Source organism: Fistularia commersonii, chromosome 17 (genome assembly GCF_037954325.1).
Source record: "Fistularia commersonii isolate RoL2024-O1a breed Wild chromosome 17, RoL_Fcom_v1.0, whole genome shotgun sequence".
NCBI classification, from domain to species: Eukaryota; Metazoa; Chordata; class Actinopteri; order Syngnathiformes; family Fistulariidae; genus Fistularia; species Fistularia commersonii.
This window is the reverse complement of record NC_141300.1, coordinates 14,125,713-14,145,679: the sequence shown is the minus strand read 5'-3', so window position 1 is coordinate 14,145,679 and position 19,967 is coordinate 14,125,713. Positions and strand designations below refer to the sequence as shown.

At 48.1% G+C, this 19,967-nt stretch overlaps 4 protein-coding genes across 4 annotated transcripts; 3 read left to right on the top strand and 1 right to left on the bottom strand.

The window, feature by feature from the left end:
• Positions 1-408: 408 nt before the first annotated feature.
• On the bottom strand, positions 409-2,826 carry LOC147225287 (zona pellucida sperm-binding protein 3-like). The gene is made up of 8 exons (XM_086163542.1): positions 2,301-2,826; positions 1,982-2,100; positions 1,672-1,775; positions 1,403-1,580; positions 1,188-1,305; positions 1,002-1,084; positions 641-912; positions 409-527 (listed from the first exon to the last, which is right to left on the bottom strand). Exons 1-8 carry the CDS (start codon positions 2,739-2,741, stop codon positions 463-465), a joined length of 1,380 nt encoding a protein of 459 aa, XP_086019668.1. The 5' UTR covers positions 2,742-2,826; the 3' UTR covers positions 409-462.
• Positions 2,827-5,645: 2,819 nt separating this feature from the next.
• LOC147225286 (zona pellucida sperm-binding protein 4-like) lies at positions 5,646-8,020 on the top strand. The gene is made up of 8 exons (XM_086163366.1): positions 5,646-6,046; positions 6,177-6,361; positions 6,456-6,553; positions 6,693-6,850; positions 6,930-7,122; positions 7,204-7,423; positions 7,525-7,600; positions 7,819-8,020. The coding sequence occupies exons 1-8, from the start codon at positions 5,692-5,694 to the stop codon at positions 7,914-7,916; spliced, it is 1,383 nt and encodes a 460-aa protein (XP_086019492.1). The 5' UTR covers positions 5,646-5,691; the 3' UTR covers positions 7,917-8,020.
• A 2,086-nt stretch (positions 8,021-10,106) lies between these two features.
• Positions 10,107-16,212, top strand: chkb (choline kinase beta). Its single transcript, XM_086163365.1, has 11 exons — positions 10,107-10,669; positions 11,655-11,763; positions 11,843-11,956; positions 12,076-12,209; positions 12,298-12,402; positions 13,142-13,200; positions 13,634-13,721; positions 13,805-13,913; positions 14,939-15,039; positions 15,110-15,191; positions 15,295-16,212. The coding sequence occupies exons 1-11, from the start codon at positions 10,176-10,178 to the stop codon at positions 15,349-15,351; spliced, it is 1,452 nt and encodes a 483-aa protein (XP_086019491.1). The 5' UTR covers positions 10,107-10,175; the 3' UTR covers positions 15,352-16,212.
• A 135-nt stretch (positions 16,213-16,347) lies between these two features.
• LOC147225284 (kelch repeat and BTB domain-containing protein 13) lies at positions 16,348-19,959 on the top strand. The gene is made up of 8 exons (XM_086163364.1): positions 16,348-16,898; positions 16,980-17,171; positions 17,243-17,427; positions 17,540-17,894; positions 17,977-18,122; positions 18,214-18,368; positions 18,454-18,611; positions 18,948-19,959. Exons 1-8 carry the CDS (start codon positions 16,650-16,652, stop codon positions 19,128-19,130), a joined length of 1,623 nt encoding a protein of 540 aa, XP_086019490.1. The 5' UTR covers positions 16,348-16,649; the 3' UTR covers positions 19,131-19,959.
• Positions 19,960-19,967: the final 8 nt, after the last annotated feature.

Below are 19,967 nucleotides of genomic sequence, written 5' to 3'. Positions count from 1 at the left end.
AAATGGGTTTTGGATGCGGGGAGTCGTGAACGTTTGTGTTTTTATTAGTAAATGTTTCACTGCACATTTGGTGCATGTTTTTAAATCGAACTCTCCCGGTTTGTTGGTCGTTTAGCGTCGTCTTTGCTGTGACGGTTCTATTGCACGCAGGTTATGACACAAGAGTTCCAACATTTGCATTTTTATTTCCATTAAATGGAATGATTTTACAATCCACATCCTGGACAAAAAGATGTGTGTGATACGTAACATAATTCTTTTATGACGCAGAGAGTTTGTCTTGTTTGCAAGGTCGCTTCTATACACTCATTTGAAATGCATATTCAATTTGCATTCAAAGCAAGAAAAGTGGACTTTCTTGTATGTAGTGGCAAGAAATTTGAGGAAGAGAAGAACTGCAGGCAGCCATGAACCAGTGAGAATGTTTATTTTGATGATCATAGCCTTGAAGGGGTTATTAAATTAGGCAACCACCCTCTCCTCAGCGTAGATGGGACCCAGGGTGACATCGCCTTCCCACTCAACATCTGATAAAGAAGACAAGGGAAAGTGGTTACAGGACAGGCCAAGGCATCGTCCTTACGACACACAAGGTACAAAAAGAGAGTCCCAAACAATACATGCAATTTATGGAACTTACATTGAGTTTTGGAAACATCACGCATCTTCCTTCCAGAACCTATGGTTGTTGCACCAGGATTCCAGGACATGCCCTGTTGCTGCTTTGAGCCCCCAGTGTTTGATTGACCTCCACCAGGAGTCCATCCCTGTCCGTGTCCCTGTCCATGGCCCTGTCCATGTCCCTGTCCATGGCCCTGTCCGTGGCTTTGGCCGTGGCCTTGTGTTTGGCTGTTGTCCTGACCAGCGTCACAGTTTCCACACACTCCGTCGGCTCCACTGGCCTCCCTCCACCTAAGAAGAGATTAAAATGCAATCCAGTCACAGATATAAGACAAGATGGGGATTTTCCAATCGCACCGTCCTTCCGGACACCAACTCACCCGTTGTGGAAGTGACAGGCTCTGTGCTTGTTATCATACTGAACGCCTGTGGTTGTTGCTTTCAAGTGACATGTTAGGTACATCTAAGGGAACAATGGTGAAGGTTGAAGATTAGTACCATCTTGCTGATACTTTTGCTCTACAGCCAAAAAAAAAAAACAATTATTCAAACAGGAGAAATCTCACCATTCCGCTGTCAGCAAGCTGGAACCTGAAGGCCTCCAGCTGGAAGTGAAGCAAGTTCTCGACTGTGCGAGGCATGAATCTGGACTCAGAGTTAGTTAGCCTTCCATCGAAGTAACACCTGCGTGCAGGGAAAGAACCGGCAGACGTCAGAGGTGGGGACGACGCCTACACCTCCCAATGAGCAAAGCCATCGGTACCCTATCCAAGTACCCTACCCGTAGTTATCGATGAAGGCATATCTGGGGTTGGAAGAAGGGTCAGGCACCAAGGTGGCCACACAAGTGTCCACGTAGACGCGGAGAGGCACGTGGAAGTATTGCTTGACCGATGCCTCAAGTTTAATCATGTCTCCCAAGTAGTATGAAGAGCTTCCCCTCTCGTGCTGCCAGTCATCTTTACAGAGGGGAAAGATTTGAGCGAGGTCAGGAAATACACAGTAGTTACACTTCCATGGACAAACATAATGAATTCTGAGTGAACTCACCAGTCATGAGTCTCAAGGAGAAGTACAAGAACTCCTCGGACACTTTAATTGCCGCAAAAGGGATCCAGTGGGGTTGGATGGCTTGACTGCTGACGTTGAGCTTCCTGAAGATTTAAACGAGTCTTTTTAACATTGAGCGCCTGATAATTAATCGACACGTATGGAGAGCCAACACTGGCAAACTTAGACATTGTATTTCATTGAGGTGGAGCGAAAGCCATTCCTCTTGCAAAGCATTCGGATGTACTCGCTCCTCTTTTTGGTTGGGAAACATCTGTTTTTCGCTTCACCAACAACCAACAGTACACACCTTGGATAGTGGCATTCTGCAAACACGACCGTTTTCATGGTCCTCACAACAGGAGAACCACCCAGACCGGACGGGTTGTAGTTGACAGTGAATATGTAGATGAGGTAATCGTCGACCACCTGGCAATAAATGACAATCATAATTACGAAGAGACCGTTGTGAGCCGAGGAACAACAACAGTGCCTGAAAACGTGCCCGTTTGCAAGAAAGTAGTCAAAAGCCATTTGAAGAAGATGAATGCAAAAAAGACAAAGTGCACAATAGAAAGATAGAGCATCATTCGAAATAGGTCATCATAAAGATTTGGGATTGTTCTCACCACTGTTCTGCTGTTGCAGTCATGCAAATCAACCTGGAGAACGAAAGCAGGACCGTCCACTCCGACAACAGCGCACTGACCAATCATCAGGTCGGCAGGATTGATCTCCTGCCCGATACCAAACATGTCCTTCTCTACTCTGATAACTGCATCTCTCTCTCTGCACTCAATACTAATAGATGAAGCAGCGACTGGCGACTTCCTCTCGACTGGCATCGGAGCGGTGGTGTCGGGCTTGGGGTCTAGAGGGTACTGCCAAGTGAGTGGTTTCTCATGTTTCTGCTTTTGCTGGGGATCTGTAGTCTTGGCCGACTGGGTATCCTGTCTCTGCGGCGGCTTCTGGGGTTCAGGTTTTGAGTGGTACAAACTCCACTGAGCGTCACAGGAGGTGCCAAGAATGGCTAGTGCCACAAGGCACACAGAGGTCCACTTCATCATCATGACTCCACAGCAACAAGTGATCTGTTCACAAGGTGCTGTAAAGAAACCGATAGAGTTTGTCCTACTTTTATAATAGAGTGCACTGACTTACTTTGATGGCATTCCCGCCCCTTCTGAACATTGCCCACACAAATCCTCCAACTCTGATAAACAAAAATCTCAGCCAATGAAACGGTATTGACTGAACTCATGAAACGGTTGACCAAAGACAGGAAAAATAAGGTGAATATGCAGAGTTTATGATATGATTATCATCATTATCGTTACTATCATCATCGTCATTGTTGTCATCAGCGGCAGCATTATAAGTTAAGAGACTTGTTTTTACTAAAGTCAAACAGAAAAGGGTGGGAGTTCAGGTTCCACGGGGAGCAACAGATATAAGATATGAATTCATTTTTGGGTCGATATGACTGAATGCACAAAATGATTCATCACTTGGAATTGTGACTTCTATGAATATTGTGAAGTGGCCACAAGCTTGTGGTATCAACAAAGTTATCTTGACCCTGAATCAGGTCCACCCGCCCTTAGTGTGACATGTCACCCTGTATGTTTTGCCAAAGTACATTTTGCAACACAGAAAAAAAGTTCATGTTAAGGTAGGACTTGGCGTGAAGCACTAAATCAAACTCTAAGGGAGCCTCCTGGCTTATCTCCATCTCAGACTGTATGCAGCACCTGCTCCCACGTTGTCACGCAGGGCCTTTAAGGGTATATTGTATGACACGCTCTGTGCGTGTGTGTGTGTGTATATGAATAATAGCCCACATCCATATTCATACGAAGGTAAACAAACTGCACCGGCCCCAGGATGTTTCCACTGGTTTTTGTCTGTACGTGGAACTGGCAAGATCTGCTCTTTCTCTTGCCTCCTGGCTCACATTGGGGGCAAAGGACTATACTTTTAAAAGTTATGGCTTCTTGGCAGGGGGAGCGAGGGACGACTTCTTTTCCTTTCGACTTTTCCCTTCAGGGGTCTCCACAATCTCCTCCATCCAACTCTATTCTCACAACTGATGGCGGGTTGTATCGGGGGAACCCTACGATCTCTGCAAAGTCCACCCCGACCAAGAGGACTCCTACAACCCCACACAATGCTCGTGCTGAAACTTAGGGATCTCTAACAGCTAGTCCTAGTAAGAATCTTGTATCCTCCTCTCTCACACCGACAAACTTCATGTCCTCTTTCACTACATCCATAGATCTTCGTCTAGACCTCCTGCCTTGCAGCTCCGACCTCAGCATCCTTCCACCAATATATCCCCCAGCCCTCCTCTGTGCAGGACCAAACCATCTCAGTCTGGATTCTCTGACCTTGTCCCAGAACATCTAACATGTGCCGTCCCTCTGTTGGACTGATTGGGACAACACGTGAGGGATAACTATTAGTCATTTGTTTTTTACTTCATAATAATAATTCATCCTTTATTGATCCCAATTGGAAATCCGTTCACTGCAAAGAACCCATCCTGGATGACCAGCGCCAGGGGAGCAGTTAGGGGTTCGGTGTCTTGCTCAACAACACTTCGACACACTAGGAGGAGCTGGGAATTGAACCAAGAACGTTCAGTTCCAAAGACGATTGCTCGACCTCTTGCGTCCCGCCGCCGCAAAGCAAGCAGCAAGCTTCACAGGAAAGGCTAACATGCTTTGAGTGTAAGTGCTAATATCCTACTGGCAGAGAAGAGTACAGGAATGTGAAGTTCATTCTCTCACCATCATTGGAAGTTGTACAGTGTGCGATGTCTATAATTCATCCATCCATCCATCCGTCCATCATCTGCACTCGGGGTCGCGGGGGCGTTTGAGCTTATCCCAGCCGTCATCGGGCAAGAGGCGGGGTACACCCTGGACCGGTCGCCAGTCAATGCAGGGCCCCAAATAAAGATAGACAGCCATTCAATCACTCACTCACTCATTCTGGACAATTTTCCCATTTTTTTCCAATTAATCCGTCACATGTTTTTGGTCTGTGGGAGGAAACCCACGCAGACATGGGAAGAACATGCAACCGCCACACAGAAAGTGCTAACCACCCCGCCGCCTGTCTAGAATTCACCCCCGGAATATTTGTATGTTTTCCGTTGATTTCTGCAAAATATGAGGTTTATATTCAACGAAATTCAAACTATCACGTCTTCATTTTGGTCTTAGCATGCGCTGACGGGCAGTCAAATCATCTGAAATGATCGGAGTTGTTTTGTGTATTACATGAAATGTAATTTGTGTTGAATCTGGTTTGACACTGGACTTTAGACACACACAACCGTTCACCCTCTAATTTACACGTATGAATGTGAGCCAATGCAAAAAGCTTTCAAACCACCAAGGCATGAAAGCACAGCTGAAACGGAGACCATTTACCAAGTAGTGTACGTGGTTTTATGAAAGATAAATTGTGGTGCCCCTCTTGTCTTTTATTTTAGGTCCGTTGAGCATCGTTATGTTGTGCCTTTCCGCAATGGCAAAGTGCACTTTAAGATAACAAGAGTTGTTTGCTTTGTTCAGCCTTGCAATAGAGAGATTTCATAACCCAAACTGGGTGGGTCATACAGACCCTGTCAAAGTTTCGAAATGTTCAAACAAGCAGGAAGGTTCTTCATTTGTCATCAACAACAATCAGTGTGGCGGGAAAGATGAAGATACTAATCAGTAATTATTCATATGTCCATAATTTTAAAATCTGACTATCTCATGATACGATATCATTCACATGCCGCAACTTTGACGCTTGAAGTTTACAGTTTGTCCCAATTTTGAAACGGTCAGTCTCACTGCAGACCAACCTCTGCCAAGGGCATTTGATTGGTAGTTTCAGGCAGCAAATAGAATGTGAGATATCAACGAGTCATCGTGACATATATCTTATAAAAGTCAGAGGATTTGCTCTGAATTTTTCACAGCAACTGGTGTTCATCAGGAACTTTGTGCTGTGAAAAAAATAGCAATGAAATTGATTTGTGGTTGTCTTTTGGCACTTGCCCTGCTTGGGTATCTTGCCGATGCTCAACAAGGTTACGGCAAGACCAAGGATACTAAGACCAACACTCAAACGCAGACGCAGACGCAGACACAATCGTCGAAAAAACAGCAGAACCAACAGACTGGACAGCAAGCACAGGATAGAACCCTTCAAAAGAATAGCAAGAGTAACCAGAATGCAAATGTGTCTCCAGAATTCCACACTTGTGATGTGGCAGAGCGTAGCAGGATCGCCTGTGGCCCCCCAGACATTAGTGGTTTATACTGCGAGGAGATTAACTGCTGCTTCGACGGTATGAGGTGCTACTACGGTAAAGCTGGTAAGTATTTCTCTTCGGCTGATTTGGATCTTTTTTCCAGTCTGAAGCGACCGAAGGCCTCGGGGCCATTCGCTTCATTTGACATGAAACATCATCATAATCCCCATTTCTTGTGATCTATTGTTGTCAGTGACCCTTCAGTGCACCAAGGACGCCCAGATGATCATCGTCGTGGCCAAAGATGCCACTTTGCCAAATATTGACTTGGACTCCATCTCTTTCCTTGAAAACGATCCCAACTGCTTGCCTGCTGGTACAACTGCAGAATTTGCAATCTACACATTCCCTGTAACTTCCTGTGGCACTGTCGTCTTGGTAAGGTCAAGGCTCATATGACGCTTTCACTCAACCGGTGTTCGTTTTCCATTTGGCGGTGCCGAAAACTGAAATACTCGCTTACTTACTGCAGGACGAGCCTGGCTACGTTGTCTATGAGAACAGGATGACCTCCCTTTATGAAGTGGCTGTTGGGGACAAAGGAGCTATTACCAGGGACACCTCCTATGAGTATGCATTCCTTTTTTTCCTGACAGCATGTCAACGTTTCATGCGTAGAGCATCTTCTGGCACTTTTGTCGCAAACGATTGGACATGATTAAGGACAAACTGCCTGTGCTTTAGCTGACTAACTCTCGTGCTTTGTCAGTCTGCTCGTACAGTGTAGATACGCTGGCACTGAGGTGAGGGCCGTTGTGGTTGAGGTCGACGTGGTACAGGCACCACTCCCACCTGTAGGTCTCGGACCTCTGCGTGTGGAACTTCTCCTGGCCAATGGATTCTGTGTGACCAAGGGTTGTGTGGAAGGTTAGTCTCAAATGATGCTTTGGGTGTTCAGCACGTCACTGGGCGGTGAAGGTCTCACCAGGGAAATTCCCATTTTCAGAGGACGTGGTCTACAACTCCTTCGTCCAGGAATCCGACTACCCTTACATAAAGGTCCTCAGGGACCCTGTGTACGTTCAAATTAATCTGCTGGAAAGGACTGATCCCAACCTCGTCTTGACTCTCGGTCGATGCTGGGCAACTGCTGGCCCCATTCCTTACTCTCTTCCTCAGTGGGACTTGTTGATCGATGGGTAAGTGCCGGTCAGACTTGAGGGATGAAAGCGTTTTAGGGTTTCAATCGCTAAATCTCCCTTTCGTCATTATCCTTCCAGCTGCCCCAACACTAACGACCACTACCGGACAGCGTTAATTCCTGTGCAAGCCTCATCGGGAGTCCCAATCCCGAGCCACGTCAAGCGGTTCGTTTTCTACATGCTCACTTTCGTGACTCCTGATACTTCGAACAACAAGGGAGGCCAGCAGATGAAAGACAAGGGAAACAAAGGAGGGAACACAAATGATGATGCAATCTATACACCTTTAAATATCCCGGTACTGTATTCAACTCTCCGAGTATATGTCTTTTTCACGCTCCTTTGGTATGACCTTCTCTTTCTACATCGTTCGCCGTCATAATTCTTGTTTCCTACCAGGTGCATATCCACTGTAACACCGCTGTGTGCGTGCCCACTCTCACAGATAACTGTGAGCCCAGATGCTTCAGAAAGAGTAAGTACAGTTCTATCAACCACCGATAGTTTTTGCCTTTTAGTGGAGCTATTCAAGCAGAATGGATCGGTCATCGCAACAGGATGGCTTGTGGCATCGAATGAAAAAACAGAAAGTTCTCTTATCGAATGTATCTTAGACCAGGAGAGGAAATGCCAGACATCATTTTTTGACTTGCGTCTGACTGCAACTGACCAGTGTTCTTATCTTACTCACAGGGAGATCTATTGGTGCTTCCAGCCAGGGTGCTCTTAGACCCGAGAGCACTGTGGTTAGCAGTAAACAGATCATCTTCCAAGACAGTACTTCTGAGTAGGAAGATAAAGGCAAAAGGATTTATGCCAAGAAATCAATGTTTCCAAAACTTACCAAAAAGTAAATTTGAAATAAAATTTCAAGTCACTGCTTGTGTTGTCTGATCTCATGACCCTTTCTATCCCAGATTATTTATGTACACACCTGATCTCAAGGCCAGAATACCTATAAAAACTATAGTCCAAATAGATTCTCAGACCCTTGGAAACAGTCGTGTCTGCATTGCAGATACTGGCTTGCTCCCTGTTATACCACTTATAAATATATCGGTACAATATATCTCAGGGTAATACAAAACAAATTAGATTAAAAATTCACTTCACTTGAATGTAATCTTGGTCCAAGAGAAAAGGGTAATCATTTTTTTCAACTGAAGTCATTATCTCTTGCAATAAAGTGTACATACCTATAGTGTTGAAAAGATAAAGGAGCGGCCCAAAGCTACATCACAACACTCCTTTCCACTGACAACCAGCCAGCTCATAGAGACGATTCTTTGTAGGGGCCAAAACGAGCCACCTCTTAGGGCCCAGTCCTCGCAGGGGGGTGAAACAAGCCGCCTCTTAGGGCCCAGTCTTTGCGGGGGGCCGAAACAAGGCGCCTCTTATAGGCCAGTCTTTGGCTGGCCGAGCAACACATGCACACCAGGGATGTGCAGTCAATAGAGGCAGGGGAGGCCGAGCCTCACCTGTCGTCATGAAAAGAAATAAATGTAAAATGAAAAAATTATATTAAATGTTCTATAAAGTTATTTTCCACTTAAATTCACCATTTTTATTTTATTTTTTTCAAAATCACTGGAAAAAAAATTCACATTTACCGTTCAAAATATGAAGAAGAGACGTTCGGTGACACATCAACCGGCTGAGCCCACTATGGATTGCACAATGATTATGCTTACATTGTTGGCCATATTGCTGTCTTTGTGTATGTCACTAAAAAACACTTTTGATATATGAACTAAATTTCCATAGTTTAGCTGATGTGTATAATGTTTTTCGTCAATAACTGTAATGTGTTTCTTGGAATCATAAAACGACTGCGAGGAGACATTAAGTGAGGCACGCACTAACAGTGCCTCATGGTAGGGTGCACCGCTGATCCCAGGGATGCTTCTTACTACTCGACTACAAAATAATATAATTAGCAATAGCAAGCTACAGTAAATAGTTAGCAAGTCAAGTGCAGCCATCCAGTTATTTTTTCCCAATCTCATGGGGCTGTATAGCTCACAAACGGTGGGAGATGAATGTAAATCTCCTGGGCAGCTTCTCAACTTTTTGGCCCAGATGGATCTCATCCAAACTGTTCCTGAGGCGACAAAGTTGCTCCGGCCGGTGGTCACCGTTCCGGCTACAACAGCATCAGTGGAGCGCTCATTCTCAGCACTGAAAAGACTCAAAAAATACAGTCGGAGAACAGGACCGATCAAGGACGACTGTCTTCACTGGCAGCGATTTCCATTGAGACAGAGAGACTTTTAAAACTGAAGAACGAAATGGAAGACTTCGACAAGCAACTTATCAATGCTTTTCTTCAGGAGCTGCAAATGGACTTAATTTATAAGTAAATGTAAGAGATAATAAGGTTTTTTTTTTTTCAAATGTGCTTTTTTTCTATGCTATAGTTTGTATATGTAAAGAATTGTGATATGATATTTTAAACAAAACACCTAAACTGCTGCCAATAAAATGGTGAATAAGCTCTGTAGGGTTCATATGTTTGTAAATCTAACTGTGATGACGTCAATGCCTCACGAGCCATGAACCTCACTGCACGTCACTGATACACACACACACACACACACACACACACACACGCACACGCACACACTAACACACACGCACGCACACACACACAGCTGCGAGCGGAGACTAGATGCAGGAAGGACGTTTGAATAAAATGTGTATTTTTAAAGAAAACACCGAATGGGTGATTGATCAACGGCAAACAGACCATAAATTGACCATAAATTGAAATAAATTGATCTCAGTGAAACAAAATTAAGGGTCGTTCAGGAGCCGGACCAACCATCATGACGTCATTTATTTGGATCGCGAAAACACGGAAGTAACACTCAAAATCCCGGAATTTGACAGCATGACGTCAGCGGCCTGACTCCGTCGTGATTGGACGAGAGTGCACGCCTGATTGGGCGAAGCCGGGTCACGTGAGATCGAGCGAGCTGCCAGCAGGGGCAGTGCCTGGGACGACGTGTTCTCCGGCAGCCAGCCTCCCCGGTCGGTCCCAAAAACCTCTGATGCGCCGGTCCTCTCCCGGTTATGTTCGGCTATTCCGGTTAAGCGGCGTCGCTGGCGAGCTGCTGTCCACTCGCTCCCGCCGGCTCATAACGACAATTCACCGCAACTCTCCATCACTGCTCGCCCGAACGCTCGCAATGCACTCCCGTCGGAATGTGACCGATAGCGGTGACGGGGATTCGGGCAGAGAGGACAAACCGGCGCCGGGGCTTTTCGCCGTCATTTCCCCTGCCACCGCGGACGATGGGGGCCGGCCGGAGTGGCGGAGGGGCCCAGGAAACTCTTTGGCGGCCCTCGAGAGGATCTCCCGGACCCCAAGTCCGCATCTATTCGCCAACTGTGACGAGGACTCGGAGGCAGAGTCTTTCCGAGACGGCAGGACCGAGGAGGTCGGCAGGGACGTGAGGCTCCGAGCGCTCGCCTGGTGTCGAGACTTCTTATCCGGCCAGTGGAAAACCATCCCGGAGGCCGATTTCCAGATTAGCATCGTCAGGTAAATGACGGATTAGGATCTTTACGCTGATCCGATGGCACGCTTTAGAATGGTTTTCTGGGGAGGTTATGTTCTCCCAGACCTTGGCGTCTGCCACTGTTTCATTTAACTTTGTGTAATATTCAAATATTGAACGAGTCCACCTTAAAGACCGGTTTCTCGCAGTAGCCGCACTACGCCCTCTCCACTTCCTGGTTGTTGACCGCATGTCCATAAAGTGACCAATCAGAGCGCGGGAGAACTCACAGTGGGAGGGGCGTCAAAATGAGAACTATTTAATAATTCACTGCAGCTTATTTCTAACCTGGCTGCAAATACTTTGACACCAAAGTATATACCAGTGTTTCCTAACCCTTTTGAGCCACAGCACATTTTTTTATTGGAAAAGTCCCACAGCACACGACCAAATAAATATGTCAAAACTTGTGTTTAATGAAATAGAGTGAAACTGTCAATCTGTTCCTCTGTGTAAAATCTGGCCCTCTAGCCTTCAATGTATTCATCTAAAATACATAAATTAATTTGTATATCTCAGTGCTGATTTTTGTTTTCACAGTGGGTATTGGTTTGTCCCAATTTTTTATTTTTATATTTTTTTTACTGTTTATACAATTTCCTACTATTATTTATTATTGTCATGTTTTACTTGAAACTCTGGCACAACAATTCCTTCGGGATAAATAAAGGTGTTCTTATTCTTATTCTTATAACTTGAGAATGTTATTGTCATTGTCCATTTAACAAAACTTATAAAAGCAGTTGTTGATTTATACTTGAAAGAGAAAAGCCTCAATTGCCAAGTTACGTGGGGGATAAGACAAGTACCTTAGATGTAAACGTAAATTGTTTGGTGCGCCATATCGAAGGAGATGTGACATATCATACTTGCGGGCTTTCAAAAGCACGGTTACGCTTTTTCATGCAACTGCGTCTATTACGAGTCTAAATGTGGGCAGCGAGTGAACTTTGCTTGCATGTTTTGCAGCGGCGGGCTGAGCAATTTGCTGTATCTGTGCACTTTGCCTGATCACCTGCAGCCTGTGGGAGAGGAACCTCGACAGGTGCTCCTTCGAGTCTATGGCGCCATCTTGCAGGTCAGTCGATTCACTTGCCCCAGGATGCCGTCACACGTCGTCCTGTCAGCCCTTCAGCAATCTCTTCCTCTCTGCATAGGGTGTGGATTCTCTGGTCTTTGAGAGTGTGATGTTTGCCATATTGGCAGAGAGGACTTTAGGGCCAAAACTTTATGGCATCTTTCCAGAGGGACGCCTGGAGCAATATATTCCGGTATGATAAACACCCGTTGATGTACAGGCTTTCCTCCTTTCTGATTTTGTACTGTTGCCATGTTTCGGTTTATGAAAACAAAGATTAACAGGCATTTGTGGTGTCTTCTCCCCCTGCAGAATACCCGCATGCGCACGGATCAGCTATCGGAGCCGGCCGTCTCGGCTGAGCTCGCCACAAAGTTAGCTCGCTTTCATAACATGGTTATGCCCTTTAACAAAGAGCCAAAGTGGCTGTTTGGGACCATTGATAAGTAAGTGCGCTGCCTGAGCCCTCGCTCCTCTGTCCTGATGGTGCACCGTTTCCTTCATTTTTGGCGACGTGTCTCTCATTTCTGTCAGGTACATGGATCAAGTGACAAAGCTAAGCTTTCAGCGGGATGCACATGTGAAAAAGTACCAGAAGCTGATGAAGCTGAACCTGCCAGATGAGCTGGAGAGCCTCCGGTGAGCAGGTTGTCAGCGCTGTGCGCTGTGTGTCCGTCTCACGCCCTTCGATGTCCACGTCATCCTTCTAGGTGTGGCACAACGTTAGTCAAATGAGCATTACACAGTAGCCTGAGGAAGACTTCAGAGACAAAGTCCACACAGCTGACACAGAGTTTGTCAACCAAGCAAATGTTTTCGGCTCCGGGTCCAAGTCGTCTCTCCAGCGGCGGATGTCTATCGTGGAACAAAGTGTAATCAATGATACCACCTCACAACATCATGGAGATAACAACTCCATTCAAGACGCTGTAAGATATCCCATGGTGTCATAATGGACCTTCAACCCCAGGTCAGATACAGTTGGGACATTATGAGACAGGGAAGACGCGTGACTTTTCGTAACACTTGACACGTGTGGACGTGACACCGTGACACTGTCACAGCGCAGAGAATTCCGCTCATCCTTATCCTGAGTTCTGCAGGTTCTCCACATTCTTTGAATCTGCAATGTTCAGGAGAAAGGTCCAAATGTCTTCCCATGTGGAGATAGTTTAACCTATGTCCCAGTTCCTGTGTGACCAGAAAGTCCTCTTGGCAATTTGATCGTGTGGGTGGGTGTGTGCATGCATGCCCATTATCATGCAAAACATGCAGTTGTGGAAGTGCGCACTACTCCTACTCCGACACACACCCGAGCTGATAGGCCGCCTCTTTCTAACTCCTTCCCCCCTCTGTTTTTCCCACCAATGCTCCACAGGGCACTGCTGGCTGCAACTCCATCGCCCGTGGTCTTCTGCCACAACGACGTCCAGGAAGGTAAGGCATCAATCCCTTCATCCGGTCGGTGATTGTCCTCATGGCTCCGCGGCCAGATCTCCTCTCTGAGCGGTTTGGTGGACGATGCACCGAGAGGCTTTGGAGTGTGAAGTTATTATTAGGGGCAGCTCGTGTTCTAACGTACCTTCCTATAAGGTCGACAAAGCAGTCCAAGTAGATCAGATGACAGGTTTGTCATTGTTGAATGTCCCGGGGGCATCACCTCCACCAAATCACATATGGCCTTCAAATCGGATTCCCTCTTTATAGGACGGTGATCCTCAGAATTAGACCGCTTAGACTTTTCCCGGTTCGCCGTCAGGAAAAGTGGAAACCAGTACCCGTCGAGTTCTTCGATCAGTGATTTATGTATCAGCACGCCGCTGCCGGCGTGAGTGATGCCGGTTTGTTGGTTCCTGTGTTGCGGACGCAGGTAACATCCTGGTGCTGCACGACGGAGAGCAGAGCTCCACAGACAGACTCATGCTGATCGACTTTGAGTACAGCAGTTACAACTACAGGTGAAGAGTCCGCAGATGCACCACGGCCTCTCGCTCACGATTCCATGCCGGCGTTTGACGCTTCTTTTTCCTCCGCTCCTCAGGGGCTTTGACTTTGGGAACCACTTCTGTGAGTGGATGTACGACTACACCTACGATCAGTGGCCCTTCTACAAAGCCATGCCCGAGAAATATCCCAGCAGAGAGCAGCAGGTCAGTGGCAGGATGACGCCTGTCGGGTCCCCGGACTGCTTTTAAACATCCGAGCAAGTCCAGGTTGTCGGGCTCGGCTGCGGCCCGGAGAGTCTGATCGCCGGGCCATTCGTTGTTTCTCCATGTTGGCAGATGCGACGGTTTTCTTTTGATGTGGGACATTTGCGGTCCTGCGGCTGCCAGGATGTGCCGATTCACTTCTCGCCGCTCGTCGTCAGAGGTTCGTCCCCAGACCTGTGGTGGATGTTATGCACGGGAGGCTCTTACTTTTAAGCGCAGGCGCGGGCAAACTACGGGCTGGGGGCCACATCCGGACCGTTGGTCTTTTTAATCCGGCCCGCCAAAGATTGGTACAGAATTTATACTTGATGTGAATGATTGAATGATTGGATCAATGAATGTGGGAGCTTAAGCAGGCGATTAATTCATTTTTGGAGCTACTTGAGAATTTTCCTGAGCTGAATGACACCGATTGACTTTGTGATTTAGCATTTACTGTGGACATACTGACATACATGAATGTGCGGGATTTGAAGCTGCGAGGGAAAAACTGGTACACGCATGAAATGGAAGCAAACGTCAAAGCCTTCAAAACCAAGCTGGTTTTATTTTAAAAGCAAATGTCAGACGAGTCTGATATGTACTGCTAACTGGTTTTTTTTTTAACGTATCGTATCTTGTGCTGACCCGGCCTGTCTGTCAAATTTTAAAAGTCAATGCGGCCCTTGAGCTAAAAAGTTTGCCCACCCCTGTTTAAGCGGATGAAGGATCCGGTGAGTCGGTGGTAGAATGTAGTTCTCTTTGGATGAAGAGGCGTCTGGTTTCCGCTCAGGTTGATTTCCCGGGTTCTTAAGAGATCATGGTATTCTTGCCGCAGGTGTGGGTGAAGCTTGGTGAATCCTGCAGGTGGTGGTTCTCCTGCCCATCGATGAATCGAGCAGCTTCTCCCCTCGCATTTAGAAGCCAGCTGGTTTTTGACAAATACTTCTTTTGCATTCAAAGAAAACTCACCCTCTGTGTTGCAGCTTCATTTCATCAGGAACTATTTGGCTGAGCAGGGGAGATGTTGTCCTGGGGCCAGTGACCAGACGCAGGTGGAAGAGGAGATGTTACTGGAGGCAAACCGGTAAGCGCGCCGTTGACTTACGATGACCTCCCGAGTCGTGGCGGAAGCAGAACGTGTGCTGGTTTCACAGATATGCCCTCGCCTCGCACTTCCTGTGGGGCCTGTGGTCCATCATACAAGCCAAGATATCCACCATCGAGTTTGGATACATGGTAAGGGCTCCCGTCGTCGGAGCGACGCAGACCGCGTCGTCCTTCGCGCCGCAGAATTTCCACCAGGATGGACGTGACCTCTCCCGTCTCTGGTCTTCTGCAGGATTACGCCCAGTGCCGCTTTGACGCCTACTTCAAGCAGAAGAAGCTGTTTTCTTGAAGCGGCAGCCAGCTGAGTTTTGTGTCTTCTGTGTCCTCTTTGTCCTTTTAACGCCCTGCAAAATTATCTGAGTGGAACCGGGATCTAAACCCCGACCCGTGCGGCTCGTCCTATGAAAGCAGCGTGGGATCAGCGACGTTCAACGGGCCCTCCTGCCTGAGGAGCCCAAAATGTGAAGCCCTCTCCGTAGGCATACCTTTGTTGTAGACCTGAATAGAGGGTGACTGGATCTTAGATGCACTTCGGTTTTATGGACCACGTTTCGAGATTGAATCTCAGCCGCGCCGTCTGCCACCGACTGCTCCTGTGACACCGACATGACTGTAATAAGCAGAAAAGACTGGCACGGTGCGGTTCTTTTTATTTTGCATTTCTGTGTTCGCTCTCCGCAGAGCTCCGTCCTCACGACTGTAATGGGGTGTTCAAACTCTACATGTAGATGGGAACTAAAAAAAAAACACACACAACTTTGCGCCTAGAGCTTTCAGGTAGGGTTTGCTACTACTGAATCAAGCGAAATGAAGTTTGATGCAGGGATGCCCAGCTGTCGCTTCAGGACAGGTGTGTGTCCTCAGAAACGTCAGCCGTTCGACTTGTTCGTCTCCAGCTTTATGACAAACGGCGTCCACATGGTTTCTTTTCTCGAACCACAGCGGCGACTCGTGTTGGTTCGCTCTTCTGTCCATCTGTCCCTTCTGCTCTGCACGATCTGCACCGGCAGGACGTCTCGGGAACAAGGTCCCGCTCCCTGCACACTCCTATCTCCTAACATTCTCTCGGCATAGACACTTTCTGCAAGATTCTAGATATCATGACTATAATTTATTACTAATAAACATCAATGTGGAGACCCCGTGGCAAAGACCCACGTGTGTTTTGTGGTACTTTTGTGTATCCAGCTCCTCCTGAGCTCGGTGGGATCTCCTCCTGGGGTGTAACTCGAGCGCCAGGCGGCCATGGTTCCCGCAGAGGGCTAAAAATAGGTCGATCCAAACAAACAGCCCCGCGCTGAGAAGACGGACGCTTCTTCTCGACGAAACTGGCCGAAGCGTCGTCCTCGGATCTTCAGGTAAACGTTTCCTCCGAGGTCACGCGGCCGAGCCGAGATAGGAATCGACGACTCTCCGGTGATATCGGACTCCTCCGCCCGTCGGCCGGCTGCGGCTCTTGGGACTGAACTTCTGCAGGTCATCCCGAAAGCCTACTTTGAACTCAGCTACAGCATTTTAAATATCTCAGACCTGAAATAATATCAGGTCAGAGCGGCTGCACCTCGGTCCGAACGTGTTCCTTATGAAATGATGCTCTTCAAGCGTTGTCTCACGGCGCTCCTGGAGAGGATGAAACTATGGGTGAAGTATGGTCTGAAGATGATCTGCGGAGCTTTTCCAATCCTCACGGCTTGGTTGGCATCCCCGGTCCTCGCAGAGCGAGCTTCCTGGCCGGCAGAGCCAGAGGAGTGGAAAACCAATGTGGCGTTACGAACCTACCCCTCTGGGGGAGGAGGCACCCTGGCCAAGGTCCAAACCAGCACGCATGCATTCTATGTAAGTAGAAAGTGCCAGAAATAGGTGATGGATTGAGAAGTGGGGGGAAAAAAAATTGTAGTTTCTGTGACTAATCTCCAGGTGGATCTGGGTCAGCTCTCCCAGTCCAGTGAGTTCTTCAGAGCCTTGGCCCAGTCTAGAATGAGAGAGACCAGAGAGAGCCTCGTCCGCCTGGATCACGTGTCCTCCACCGTCTTCTATCATTTCCTTGAGTTTTCCTTCAACGGTCGATTCCACCTCCCTCTGGAGGAAGAGTTGGCCGCGCACATTTGGGTACGCGCACCTCCTGATCACGCGTCGCCGTTCACCATCGCCTTCATGACGACCGGTCCCTGTGTGCGTAGGTCGGCAGTTACCTTCTGGCCGAGGCCTTCCTCACGGAGCTCCTGTCCTTGCTGGCAAAGATAATCAGACCAGAAAACTGCCTGTCCTACCTGAATCTGGCGCAGGAGATCTGCTGCGAGGAGCTGAGGATGACCGTCTTCTCCTATCTGAGTGTGAACCTCCTGGAGCTGTCTGACCTGACCAGGTGTCCTGGCAGTAATTCGATTGCTACATGCGTGAACGAAGGGCTCCCAGCTTAGAGTGAGATTCGCCGCATCGGTCGTTGACGTCTCCTTCCAAACCGATTCCTCCCCCAGGTCTCTAAGCGCAGAGGAACGGGAGGAACTCGTCCTCCTTCGAACACGAGGCCGCTCGCATCTCTGCAGCCTCAGGAAGGAGAACCTGACATCTTGGCAAGATCCAGAAACGGAAGAAGCCCGACAGGTCTTCCTCCTGAACCCGGGCTCCGAGGACGGCGGACGGTGGCGTCCGTTGACCCGGCTTCCCTTCGCGGCCGATAAATGGTGTCTCACCGCCGTCGTCCTCTACAACTACCTGTACATCCTGGGGGGGCACCGGCAGCAGGTCGGCAGGGGCTGGCACTTCAAGATGGCCTCCTTCAGGTACAACCCATTGTCTCACACCTGGATCTCCACGGCTCCTCTCATCAAGGTAAGACAGACGGGATCCCGTCCCCGTGTTCCTCGTCCGAAGCAGCCCCGAGGAGAAGACGTCCCTCCTCTTGTGTCCGCAGCACAGGAGGCACTTCAGCGCGGTGGCCTGTGACGGCCGCATATACGCCGTCGGAGGCTGGTACCTGGACTCCCTGGTGGCCCCCGACTCGGCCACAAGCCTGTACACGGCCGTGGAGCGCTACCATCCGTGGGAGGACACGTGGAGGTGTTCGTTTTTGCGTCCTTCGGCTGGAGTCCGGGCCGTTCTGAAGCGAAGATGCCGCTGACGTTTGTCTGTGTTTGGACTTCTGCCTCAGGTTTGTCTCCTCGCTGCCACTCACAGATTTCCAGTTCACCTTGTCTTTGTCCCATGACGTGCCCCTGGCGGCGAGCCTGGGACACTGCGTCTACGTTCTGGGGAGCATCCAGAGGACCGGGGAGAAGCTGCTGCTGCGGTACGACACCAGAGAAGGTGCGGAGAGCCGACGCTCTGATTTTTTTTTTCCGTCTTTCTCCATCTCGTATATCAATGTGAACGCGGGTTCCTCCGCGTGCAGATGTGTGGTCCGAACTCGCACCAACACTGAGCCGAGCCGCCGCCGACCTCCCGACCCTCTCCTTCCTGGGCGCCACCGACAGGCTGGTCGTGATCGGCGGGAACAACTCGAGCAGCGTGGTGACGTCCTACTGCGTGCGGACTGGAACCTGGGGAGAGGTAACCACCCTCACGCCGCGCAGCTGCAAGAGCGGACCTTCTGCTTCCTCACGGGACAGTGAAGCGTGCAGACAGGAGCGTGCACGAGACACGTAGACCACGGCAGAGCACGACAACGCGAGCATCCACCGGGAGATCAACCCAATGTTCCCATCGGCCGGCGTGGAGATCCAGAGCAGACGGAGCTCACACTCAAAGCAGCCGTGCTATCACTGCATCCAAACACTGAGCATGGCAGGAATGAACACATGAATACACAAAATGACAAACATGTTGTATTTCTTCGGAGCCCTTGTTGTGTCAGCGTGTCTTCTGACTAAACCCTGTGGTCTGCAGGTGCACGCAGCTCAGAAGGTGGCCCTGGTGGGACAGGGAACCGTGGCAGGTGAGCGGGTCCTGATGCCGAGCGTCGACCACAACAGCGTTGCCGAGGTGGATCTGGACACCCTCTCCGTCAGAACCCTCCCTCCCCGACCCGTCTCCACCTCCTATGAGGCCGTCTTCTTTCTGCATTTTTGACATTTTTAATTTGTGCCGTTCTGGTCGACGTCAGAACCTCCCCTGGAGGTCGCTTTACTTTCTGCCGGTTAATAAAAACATTTTTCCTCAGCTTTTAGACCTCAAAACACTTGATAGCCTTAACCTCGACAATTTATATACTGCTCAAAAAAATAAAGGGAACACTTGAACAACACAATGTAACTCCAAGTCAATCACACTTCTGTGAAATCATAGTGTCCACTCAGGAAGCAACACAGATTCATTTTGACTTGTTTTAAGGACATTACATCAAAGTTGGATCAGCCTGGAGTTTGTTTTTACACTTTAATTTTGGGTGTGATTCTTATCCAGACCTCCATGGGTTGATACAATTGATTTCCATTGATCATTTTTGTGTGATTTTGTTGTCAGCACATTCAACTGTGTAAAGTATTTCATAAGAATATTTCATTCATTTAAATCTAGGATGTGTTTTTTAAGTCTTCCCTTTATTTTTTTGAGCAGTGTATTTTATTGTATTTCTTATTCTCCCTCCTTCCTACTATTATCTATTATTGTTATGTTTTTGCTTGAAACTCTGGCACAACAATTTCCTTCGGGATAAATAAAGTTGTTTTTATCTTATCTTATCTTTTAACGGTGTCGTGTAAAACGTCTCCACCTTCCCTCTGAGCAGAACCTGCTCTGAAAATAACCCCAACTTGAAAGTGACATCGGCAAAAACGCACAAACATCACAATAGCTGGTTTCACAGACCCACGTGAAGAAGCCTTAACTGCCAAGTGTGTGTGTGTGTGTATGTGTGTGTGAGAGAGAGATTTATCTGTTTTTTTCGTCCTTCCATTGATCTCTCTG

Bases quoted from the DNA above. Each gene is read 5' to 3' on its own strand.
- chkb (XM_086163365.1), top strand. From the start codon at position 10,176: ATGCGCCGGTCCTCTCCCGGTTATGTTCGGCTATTCCGGTTAAGCGGC. The intron at 10,670-11,654 runs GTAAATGACGGA...CATGTTTTGCAG, and splicing joins TTCCAGATTAGCATCGTCAG to CGGCGGGCTGAGCAATTTGC. The intron at 11,764-11,842 runs GTCAGTCGATTC...CTCTCTGCATAG, and splicing joins TCTATGGCGCCATCTTGCAG to GGTGTGGATTCTCTGGTCTT.
- LOC147225286 (XM_086163366.1), top strand. From the start codon at position 5,692: ATGAAATTGATTTGTGGTTGTCTTTTGGCACTTGCCCTGCTTGGGTAT. The intron at 6,554-6,692 runs GTATGCATTCCT...GTGCTTTGTCAG, and splicing joins ACCAGGGACACCTCCTATGA to TCTGCTCGTACAGTGTAGAT. The intron at 7,601-7,818 runs GTAAGTACAGTT...TCTTACTCACAG, and splicing joins GCCCAGATGCTTCAGAAAGA to GGAGATCTATTGGTGCTTCC.
- LOC147225287 (XM_086163542.1), bottom strand. From the start codon at position 2,741: ATGATGATGAAGTGGACCTCTGTGTGCCTTGTGGCACTAGCCATTCTT. The intron at 913-1,001 runs GTGAGTTGGTGT...ATCTCTTCTTAG, and splicing joins GCCTGTCACTTCCACAACGG to GTGGAGGGAGGCCAGTGGAG. The intron at 528-640 runs GTAAGTTCCATA...CTTCTTTATCAG, and splicing joins TGATGTTTCCAAAACTCAAT to ATGTTGAGTGGGAAGGCGAT.
- LOC147225284 (XM_086163364.1), top strand. From the start codon at position 16,650: ATGATGCTCTTCAAGCGTTGTCTCACGGCGCTCCTGGAGAGGATGAAA. The intron at 17,172-17,242 runs GTACGCGCACCT...CTGTGTGCGTAG, and splicing joins AGTTGGCCGCGCACATTTGG to GTCGGCAGTTACCTTCTGGC. The intron at 18,612-18,947 runs GTAACCACCCTC...TGTGGTCTGCAG, and splicing joins GGACTGGAACCTGGGGAGAG to GTGCACGCAGCTCAGAAGGT.